This window comes from Protomyctophum parallelum (assembly GCF_964188405.1).
Source record: "Protomyctophum parallelum genome assembly, chromosome: 16".
Taxonomy (NCBI): Eukaryota; Metazoa; Chordata; class Actinopteri; order Myctophiformes; family Myctophidae; genus Protomyctophum; species Protomyctophum parallelum.
Genome location: NC_139711.1, coordinates 30,983,684 through 30,995,054, shown reverse-complemented (window position 1 = coordinate 30,995,054; position 11,371 = coordinate 30,983,684). Strand labels below are relative to the sequence as shown.

General features: G+C 41.1%; 2 protein-coding genes across 2 annotated transcripts; both read right to left on the bottom strand.

Annotated features, from left to right (window-relative positions):
• Positions 1 to 511: 511 nt before the first annotated feature.
• LOC310873733 (protocadherin alpha-5-like) lies at positions 512 to 2,926 on the bottom strand (the record flags this gene model as incomplete). Its single annotated transcript, XM_083786285.1, has 1 exon — positions 512 to 2,926. One exon carries the CDS (start codon positions 2,924 to 2,926, stop codon positions 512 to 514), a length of 2,415 nt encoding a protein of 804 aa, XP_083642411.1.
• A 2,524-nt stretch (positions 2,927 to 5,450) lies between these two features.
• On the bottom strand, positions 5,451 to 11,341 carry LOC310873732 (protocadherin alpha-5-like; the record flags this gene model as incomplete). Its single annotated transcript, XM_083786284.1, has 2 exons — positions 5,451 to 7,276; positions 10,744 to 11,341. The coding sequence occupies 2 exons, from the start codon at positions 11,339 to 11,341 to the stop codon at positions 5,451 to 5,453; spliced, it is 2,424 nt and encodes an 807-aa protein (XP_083642410.1).
• Positions 11,342 to 11,371: the final 30 nt, after the last annotated feature.

Genomic DNA, 11,371 nt, shown 5'->3' with positions numbered 1-11,371 from the left:
ACGGTTCAGCACCATGAACAGAGCTGCCTTAAACAGGCTGAAACTCTGCCAGTGTATAAAGAAGACGCAATAAAACTGATACATAAGTAGCCTGCTTGTTTGACTTCCTTTAACCTATTACATTTACATGTAAATGATTCCATTTGTTATTATCGAAAATCATGTGTGTCACTGGTACACGACATAGTAACACTAGGCAAAGACAAAAAAAGATTGATTGAACAAAAGCCGTAGTATTGATTCACATGCCAAATTGGCTGCTATGTTAAACTATGAACGTTAACAATGTCTGGTGATTCTGTTTAAACTGCTCGATGAAATGAAGATGAAATCATTTTAAATATATAATTTGATTTAAAGTTGTGTGATACCAAAACCAGAGAAACGCATGGGTTCTAATTTGCAGTCACACTTTGCCGAAATGAAATGTCTCATTGCTTCTTTAACTTAGGGGTTCATCTAAAATGAAATAAATCACATCACTGCATGAACACAAAATAAGTTATTATGCCTAATTTTCATGCAGCACGTCAGCCACGTCTCTTACCTTATCTTTGTTGGGCAACGTTTGAGTCCGGTTAAAAGTATCCTCACTGTTAATACTGATCAGTTCTGCATCTACAGGTGGATAGGGCGCAGGGAAAACCACTACGTCACTCTTCAGTGTGTCTGAGCTGAAACACACGTCATACTGCTGAGTAGATTTAGAGTAAGACCAGCTCCCGTCAGGATGGGTGGTGATCATTGGCGGGCCATACCTACTGAAATCGTCGTCTGTCCTGTGACATTTCACAGCTATTAAACTGATGAGGCTCAGCAGAAAAATCACAGACACAGACGCAATGGCGATCAGTAAATATAGGTTTAAATCAGAAAAGTTGTCATCCTTTGTTGGAGTATGTCGGTACGGTGGCTGAATGTCTCCTGTGTTTTCAACCACCACTACATCAATAGACACAGTAGCTGAAATGGAGGGTTCTCCGTTATCAGAAACCAACACCACTAACGGGTGAGTTTTCAGGTCATTGTCACTCATTCGCCTCTTAGTCCTGATTTCTCCGCTGCTGGTTCCAATTCGAAAGAGGTTATTTCCCTTTGGCTCAGTGATGTGATAAGACAGTAGAGCATTATAGCCAGAATCTGCATCTACAGCCCTGATCTTGGCCACAAAGTATCCAGCTTCAGCAGAATATGGAATGTTCTCACTGTTAACAGAGCCGTGTTCAGAATAGGGCACGAGAATTCCTGGGCTGTTGTCATTCTCATCCAGGATAAAAACATTTACAGTCACGTTGCTACTTAGTGGAGGAACACCAGAATCTGTTGCCAGAACATAAAATTGGAATGTTTTCACTTCTTCGTAGTTGAACGACTGGAGACTGACTATTTCTCCACTCGCAGAGTTAATGTTTACCACTGATGAAATGGGAATATTTCTTTGGTAACTCTCTTGCAATGTATAAAACAAAACCGCGTTCACACCTGAATCAGGATCAAATGCATTTACGGTGTAAATGACAGTACCAATAGGACTGTTTTCTTTCACATAAGCATTAATCACAGGCTCTGAAAATCGAGGTGGGTTGTCATTAATATCTGCTATGTTTACAGAAATAACGCAAGTGCTTGAGAGTGACGGAGACCCTTCATCAGTAGCTATGATGGTGACATTATACTGTGAGACACTCTCTCTGTCCAGCGGTCCATCTACTACTAATGAATAATCATTTTTGTAGTTTAACGTGAGTTTAAAGGGATCTTGGCCCATAAGTTCACAACTGGTGAGACCGTTTTTCCCTCCGTCTGCATCACTCACAGCAACCAAGGCCACTATTGTTCCCAAATCAGCGTCTTCTTTCACTGGGGTGATGAGTGACGTCACTGATATTTCGGGCGCATTATCGTTAATATCTATAATCTCTAATAGAAGTTTAGCGTGTGCACTACGAGGCAAACTGGCTTGGTCCATTGCCTGAACCCTAACTTCATAAGCAGGTGTTTTTTCATGATCTAAACTACCCTTAACAGTAATTTCTCCAGTTTCTTTGTTCATAGCAAATATATCTGATGGGTCGTTGTTCCCCCTTTTGATAAAGGAATAGACGAGTTTACTATTCATACCTTCGTCTAAATCTGTCGCATTTAGCTTTATTACCACTGTCCCTGCAGCAGCATTTTCACTGACACGCACTTTATATAGCGATTTACTGAAAGTAGGAGAATTATCATTTACATCCATTACATTCACTATTATCTGTAATGTCCCTAATCTTGGAGGTTTACCTCCGTCTATAGCAGTTAGAATGAGGTTAATGATAGGCTGTTTTTCTCGGTCTAAGGATTTCTGCAAGACTAACTCAGCGGACACACTGTGGTCTCCACCGCTCTGCACGTCAAGGGAGAAATTCTCATTGGAACTCAGCTTGTAGCTTTTTACCGAATTGCTGCCTGTGTCTGTGTCGACTGCTATTGGAAGTAGATATCCTTCGCCTGGTGATAGCGATTCAGAAATATTTAACACATAGGACTGCTCAATGAACGCAGGGGAGTTATCGTTTGTATCCAAGATATTCACCTCAATGCGAATTACGTTCATTGGATTGCTTAATACTGCCTGCATTTTCAGAGAGCATTTAATCACGTTCGGACAAAGCCCATCTCTGTCTATCCTCTCGTTAACAAATAGGTTTCCTGTCCGCAAATTCACATCAAAGTATTTATTACTGTACCCCGACACAATTCGGAGATCCCGTGACTCCAGTTCCTGCACATTGAGATTTAAATCCTTAGCGAGATTCCCCACTACTGTGCCTTTGTTCACCTCCTCAGAAACGGAATAGGATATTTGAGCCGCAGACCAGTCACAAAGACAAAACAAAGCAGCGATTTGAATCCAGATATATCCATTTTGCTCGCGAACCCCCATCATCATCCGAACAAAAAGCCGTAATTGCAAACAATCATTACATTCCTTAAGTAGTTGACTGGTCCCAAAGAGAAATACATCCTGTAATACGTCCAACCCTTTTCACAGAATCATGAGCACCCAGTCTATCCGGTCATCTATGACGATGTTTTCAGGGTGGAGTTTTGGTGAATTCGTTCTGTGGTCTCCAGCGACACCATAAGGATCTCAATAGAACTATTCATTTGAAAAATAGCAAAACATTTTTTTGAAATACTACTATGCCAAATAATGATGATGGTGATGATACACAATATCTACAAAATTAAAAATCACACCCGTATGAAGTGAGGGGCGCTAATGTCTATCTCATGTTGATTAGGTGATGTAATGGTGATGTAAAACAAACGGTGCCAACACAAACATTAAATGCCATTAAAAATAAAGAGACAATATGACGTAATGAGGGACAATATGACGTGAATTTTACCTTCACTGTCAATGGCGTTTTTAAAACATTAAACCTGTAGGCCTATATAGCTCAAAACTAATGGATACTTAATTATGATAATAAAACTACCTTCATCTGTGTGCGAGTGTCATGCTGACAGACTACTGATTTAATTTGCATTATTATAGCTGGTTTTATGTTTTTTTCGATGTTGATTTTGTGGGCAGGCATGCTTTTCTTCATTATTTCATTTTGAGTTGCAGTGTTTTTGGAAGCCAGTCTATAGTAGCAGTGGCAGCAGCCAGCATTGATGACTCTAATTAGAGAAGTAAGTTGAACAGGTGCAGGGCATGAACTAATGACTTCATTGCAGGCTGCCATTGGTGCTGTCTGGAAGGAACTCCATAATGTAAAGGCCACATGTTGAAGTGACACACAAGAGGACTCCAGCAAGGACAGAGGAGAGGACCTGGATTTGAGAAGGAACCAAATGGACCCCCACTAGAAAGGGAAGTAAATGCACAAGCCACTTTAATCTGCACTCAGATTCGAATCATTGGAAATTGTGGCCTTTAATGACTGCATTCTGCATCCTATACACTACAATACAGTGCTTTAAACCTGGACAGCTATGAAAGATAACCCTTTATTTTATTAGACATTGAACTGATGCATTACCCCATTCCACTGCCCTGCTTTTAATAACTACTGATCTGCTGCTCTGACCCCCCCCCCCCTCATTGAACTGACTTGCATATTGCACTGCTCTGCTGCTCTGAAAGAAACCCCCCTTTATTGAATATTGAATTGACTTGAAGATTCTGATCTACTTTTATTTTTCCATAGTGGATTAAAATAACATTGACTTTGGACTTTACCTCACTGTGTGGTTTGTGTGGTGTCTCCCAATTATGGTCACATATTACAACTGTATTTTAATTATTGTTCACACACACACACACACACACACACACACACACACACGGAACTGGAGCGAGTTTCACCATTGGTTTCAGCACCATGGACAGTGTTATGTCACACTAGAGCAAGCTGAAACTCTGTCAATGTGAACATTATATTGGGTTCGAAGACACTTGTTTGACTCCTGTAACCTATTTTACTTAGATGCATTTAAATGTATTATTGTAAAAAAAATAAAAAATGGATAGATTTAAAAAATAAGTAGTATTGATTATCCTGCCATGTATCACGTGACAAATTGGCTGATATCTTACATGCAAATTGAAAAATAAGACAGCAACTATGTCTGGTGATGCTGCTTAATTGATCTGTTCTTTTTTCCACTTATTCTTGTTAGATAAAATTATGTTAAATCAATTGATTTGCATTGATTTGCATTAACGTTGAGATACTATAAAGGACGAGCTTTAGGCCATTATGTTGATGCCAAAACAAAACCAGTTAAATACACGGGCTTCAAATATTTGCAATCAGTTTGCCAACATCAAAGGTCAGAGTTTGCTTTAACTTGGGATGTTCTGCTCTGAGATAGTCATTAAAATGTCAATATCACGTTTTAGAAGGTGCCGTTTGAGGAGCACACCAAACTAACAGTGTCCCAATGTCCATGCCATCAATAATTCCATCTACAGAACACACATAAAGCATATGAAAGCGTGTGTGTGTGTGTGTGTGTGTGTGTGTGTGTGTGTGTGTGTGTGTGTGTGTGTGTGTGTGTGTGTGTGTGTGTGTGTGTGTGTGTGTGTGTGTGTGTGTGTGTGTGTGTGTGTGTGTGTGTGTGTCCTATGTACCTTGCTATTTCACCTCTAACCTTTTGTCTGGTTTCTAATAACACCCTGGAGAGTTGACCTGGCCCTCATCACACACACGTGTGCCCATGTGTGTGCGCAGACACACGCGCAAACCTGTGCCCTTCATGGGAGAGAGCACAAGGCCCTCATCTTGGCCAACCATGACACGCACGCACGCACACACACACACACACACACACACACACACACATACACACGCTTGCACAAAAGCACAAGGGTGTGGCAGCCAACAGCACATGGACGAGCAAAGTAATTGAGCGAGAGCGAGAGCGAGAGAGAGAGAGAGAGAGAGAGAGAGAGATTAGGCCTGATTTCCACCTGTCGCAGCGTATCTTACCTTCTCTTTGTTGCAGGGTAAAGTTTGAGTCCGGTTAAAAGTATCCTCACTGTTAATACTGATCAGTTCTGCATCTACAGGTGGATAGGGCGCAGGGAAAACCACTACGTCACTCTTCAGTGTGTCTGAACTGAAACACACGTCATACTGCTGAGTAGATTTAGAGTAAGACCAGCTCCCGTCAGGATGGGTGGTGATCATTGGGGCGCCATACCTACTGAAATTGTCGTCTGTCCTGTGACATTTCACAGCTATTAAACTGATGAGACTCAGTAGAAAAATCACAGACACAGACGCAATGGCGATTAGTAAATACAGATTTAAATCAGAAAAGTTGTCATCCTTTGTTGGAATATGTCGGTACGGTGTCTGAATGTCTCCTGTATTTTCAACCACCACCACATCAATAGAGACAGTAGCTGACAGGGAGGGTTCTCCGTTATCAGAAACAAACACCACCAATGGGTGAGTTTTCAGGTCATTGTCACTCATTCGCCTCTTAGTCCTGATTTCGCCGCTGCTGGTTCCAATGCGAAAGAGGTTGTTTCCCTTTGGCTCAGTGATGTGATAAGAAAGCAGTGCATTGTAACCAGAGTCTGCATCTACAGCTCTGATCTTAGCCACAAAGTATCCCGCTTCAGCAGAATAAGGAATGTTCTCACTGTTAACGGAGCTATGTTCAGAATAGGGCACAAGAATCCCTGGGCTGTTGTCATTCTCATCCAGGATAAAAACATTAACAGTCACGTTGCTACTTAGTGGAGGAACACCAGAATCAGTTGCCATAACATAAAATGTAAAGGTTTTCACTTCTTCATAGTTGAAAGACTGGAAACTGACTATTTCTCCACTGGCAGAGTTTATGTTTACAACGGATGAAATGGGAACATTTCTTGGGTAACCCTCTTGCAATGTGTAAAACAAAATTGCGTTTCCCTCTGAATCATGATCAAATGCATTTACGGTGTAAATGACAGTACCAATAGGACTGTTTTCTTTCACATAAGCATTAATCACAGGCTCTGAAAAACGAGGCGGGTTGTCATTCACATCTGCTATGTTTACAGAAATAACGCTAGTGCTTGAGAGTGACGGAGAACCTTCATCAGTAGCTATGATGGTGACATTATACTCAGAGACACTCTCTCTGTCCAGCGGCCCATCTACTACTAATGAATAATCATTTTTGTAGTTTAACGTGAGTTTAAAGGGAACCTGACCCATAAGTTTACAGCTGGTAAGACCGTTTTTCCCTCCGTCTGCATCGCTCACCCTGACTAAGGCTACAATTGTTCCCAACTCTGCATCTTCTTTCACGGGGGTCATGAGTGATGTCACTGATATTTTAGGCGCATTGTCGTTTATATCAATAACCTCTATTAGTAGTTTAGCATGTGAACTACGAGGCAAACTGGCTTGGTCCATTGCCTGAACTCTAACTTCATAAGCCGGTGTGTTTTCATAATCTAAACTACCCTTAACAGTAATTTCTCCAGTTTCTTTGTTCATTGCAAATATATCTGATGGATCGTTGTTCCCCCTTTTGATAAAGGAATATACGAGTTTACTATTCATACCTTCGTCTAAATCTGTCGCATTTAGCTTTATTACCACTGTCCCTGCAGCAGCATTTTCACGGACACGCACTTTATATAGCGGTTTGCTGAAAGTAGGAGGATTATCATTTACATCCATTACATTTACTATTATCTGTAATGTCCCTGATCTTGGAGGTTTACCTCCATCTACAGCGGTCAGAATGAGGTTAATAATAGGCTGTTTTTCTCGGTCTAAAGATTTCTGCAAAACTAACTCAGCGGACACACTGTGGTCTCCACCGCTCTGCACGTCAAGTGAAAAATGTTCATTGGGAATCAGCTTGTAGCTTTTTACCGAGTTGCTGCCTGTGTCTGTGTCAACTGCTATTGGAAGTAGATACCGCTCTCCTGGTGATAGCGATTCAGAAATATTTAACACATAAGACTGATCAATGAACGCAGGGGAGTTATCATTTATGTCCAAAATATTCACCTCAATGCGATTTACATTAATTGGATTGCTTGATGCCGCCTGTATTTCAAGAGAGCATTTAATCATGTTCGGACAAAGCCCGTCTCTGTCTACTCTTTCGTTAACAAAAAGGTTTCCTGTCCGCAAATTCACATCAAAGTATTTCTTACTGTACTCCGACACAATTCGGAGATCCCGTGACTCCAGTTCCTGCACATTGAGATTTAAATCCTTAGCGAGATTTCCCACTACCGTGCCTTTGTTCACCTCCTCAGAAATGGAATAAGATATTTGAGCCGCAGACCAGTCACAAAGACAAAACAAAGCAGTGATTTGGATCCAGACATATCCATTTTGCGCTTGAAACCCCATCATCATCCAAATAAAAGCTGTGATTGCAACGAATCATTTACTTCCAAGTATTGTTGACAGATCCATCATGGGAAAAAAATATATCCTGTAATGATGCCACCCTTCTCGCAATGAGCTGCATCTCGGTGTCTGCTATCAAAGCTAATGGCCGACGACGTTATAGGGAGGAGGTTCAGATGTGAGCACTCATTGTGTGGTCTCCAGCGACACCGCATGGCACTCGATGTAGTTGCTATTATAGGTTTTGTAATAGCTACACCTTTTTTAAATATTACGCAAAACGGACGTCTCTAGGCCTACCTAGAGAACCCAAGCCTGAAATAATAAAGTATACTTCGTTAAATAAATCAATAGACAATTACCTGCTGGACATGAGTCATTCTTTGAAAGAAGAAACAGCAGCGATTTTCACCACAGAATCAACCAAAAGGTGGCTGGGTAGAATTCAGCACCATGGAGAGCGCTGACAGACCCATGCAACTATCCAACAACGTGATTGCCAAAGAAAACCTTATGTCAATATAATAACAGAAATATACCGCACAACCCATAAAAATACGCGCGCGCGTAGTGAAAATAATTAATTGTCTCACACACACACACACACACACACACACACACACACACACACACACACACACACACACACACACACACACACACACACACACACACACACACACACACACACACACACACACACACAAACATAAACATAAACATAAACATAACATAAACATAACATAAATGGACGGGCTCCTATTTACAGTAACTCTTTCCCGCAATCATATACAGCAAATGCATCAATGTAAATTTAACTGAATATATTGCAATATGTAACATAAAACTAAAGACTGCGTCACGGACTGCATGTATAAAAAAGAAAAGGGGATGAAAAAACGAAAGGGTATACAGGGGCATGCTTGTAGATAAATTATACAAATTAAAACATCTAAATCAAATTATGCAGTTTAAAAGTGAATGTGGTAGCCCACTTAATATTTTGTTAAGTCAGTTGTGTAACTATACCATTCTTATTACATACAACCGGATTGAAAATACCATCTAATATGGTGGATATGCGCTGCTGCGTATCTTACCTTGTCTTTGTTGGGTAAAGTTTGAGTCCGGTTAAAAGTATCCTCACTGTTAATACTGATCAGTTCTGCATCTACAGGTGGATAGGGCGCAGGGAAAACGACTACGTCACTCTTCAGTGTGTCTGAACTGAAACACACGTCATACTGCTGAGTAGATTTAGAGTAAGACCAGCTCCCGTCAGGATGGGTGGTGATCATTGGGGCGCCATACCTACTAAAATTGTCGTCTGTGCTGTGACATTTCACAGCTATTAAACTGACAAGGCTCAGTAGAAAGATCACAGACACAGACGCAATGGCGACCAGTAAATACAGGTTTAAATCAGAAAAGTTCTCATCCTTTGCTGGAATCAGTCGGTATGGTGTCTGATTGTCTCCTGTATTTTCAACCACCACTACATCAATAGACACAGTAGCTGACAGGGAGGGTTCTCCGTTATCAGAAACCACAACCACTAACGGGTGAGTTTTCAGGTCATTGTCACTCATTCGCCTCTTAGTCCTGATTTCGCCGCTGCTGGTTCCAATTCGAAAGAGGTTATTTCCCTTTGGCTCAGTGATGTGATAAGCAAGTAAAGCATTGTAGCCAGAGTCTGCGTCTACAGCTCTGATCTTTGCCACAAAGTATCCAGCTTCAGCAGAATAAGGAATGTTCTCACTGTTAACAGAGCCGTGTTCTGAATAGGGTGAGAGGATTCCGGGACTGTTGTCATTCTCATCCAGGATAAAAACGTTCACAGTCACGTTGCTACTGAGCGGAGGAACACCAGAGTCTGTGGCTTGAACCTTAAAATGGAACATTTTCAGCTCCTCATAATTAAATGATTGCAGAGTTACAATATCACCTGTCCCTGAGTTAACGTTTACCATTGTTGACAAAGGGTTACTACTTTCTAAAAACGAATAGCTCAGCTCTCCATTTTGTTTGACGTCAGCGTCTACTGCTGAAACTGTTTTAATAATTGCTCCAACTTGGCCATTTTCTTTAACATAAATATTTACAGCTCTTTCTGAGAAAAGTGGTGCGTTATCATTAACATCAGAAACGTCTATGGTAATAAAAGTGGTGCTGGAGAGAGGCGGGGTGCCTTCATCTGTAGCAACAACAGTGACATTGTACTGAGAAACACTCTCTCTGTCTAAGGGGCCATTCGTCATCAAAGAATAGTAGTTTTTATAGTTTGTATCCAGTATAAAGGGGACATTATTCTGGACACTACATTTAATCACCCCATTCTTTCCTCCATCTTTATCTAGGACTGACACGAGTGCAATAGCAGTACCCATTTCTGCGTTTTCTTGGACTGTGGTGAGTAGTGACGTCACAGCAATCTCGGGGGCATTGTCATTGACATCCAACACTTCTAACAACACTTTACAGTGGGCAGATAACGGGGGCTGGCCCTTGTCATTTGCCTCTATGCGGATCTCGAAAGCCGAGTATACTTCAAAATCAATATTACCCTTAACAATAATCGATCCAGTATTGGGCTCCAGGTAAAAAATCTGCAAAATATGATCCTGTCCCTTACTTCTAAGAGCATAAACGATCTCACCGTTTGTGCCCTCGTCTGAATCAGTTGCATTTAAGGTCATCGCTGTCGTCCCTATTGGTATATTTTCCCGTATTTGAGTCTTATATAACGGGGAGCTAAAAATGGGAGAATTATCATTTGTATCCAAAACGTGAACAATGAGTTGTGATGTACCGGACCTCGGTGGATTTCCTCCATCTAATGCTGTCAATGTGAGATGAATAATAGACTGTTTTTCACGATCTAACGTTTTCTGTAAAACCAATTCGGCAGAAATGACATCTGCTCCTTTTATTGTAGCTAAAGTAAAATATTCATTTGGTGTCAATTTGAAAGCGCTCACCATATTCTTCCCAACATCTGCATCGACTACCTCAGACAAAGCAAATTTCGTTCCAGACAAAGTGTTCTCTGGTATGTCAATAGTTTGTGATTTTTCCATGAATACTGGGTCATTATCATTTATATCAACAATATGTATCTCTAGACGGTAAAGCTTCAATGGATTGTTTATTACAGCCTCTACGCCGACTGTGCATTTCGGTGCTTTAGCGCAAAGCTCCTCTCTGTCTATTCTCTCATTGACATACAGAACACCAGTCTTTAGATTTACATCGAAATATTTCTTCTTAGATCCAGGAACAATCTGAAACATACGTGACTCCAAATCCTGTACATTGAGGTTTAGATCCTTGGCAATATTTCCGACAGAAGTCCCCGGGTTAACCTCCTCAGAGACGGAATATGAGAGCTGCCCGGTCACCGTTCCCCAGTAACAATCCAGTAGCACAAGCACCACGTATGTCCCAATAGAGCTTCTTTTACTCCGTAAAGTCATAGTTCTACAGGATGTGAGGCAATCATAGAT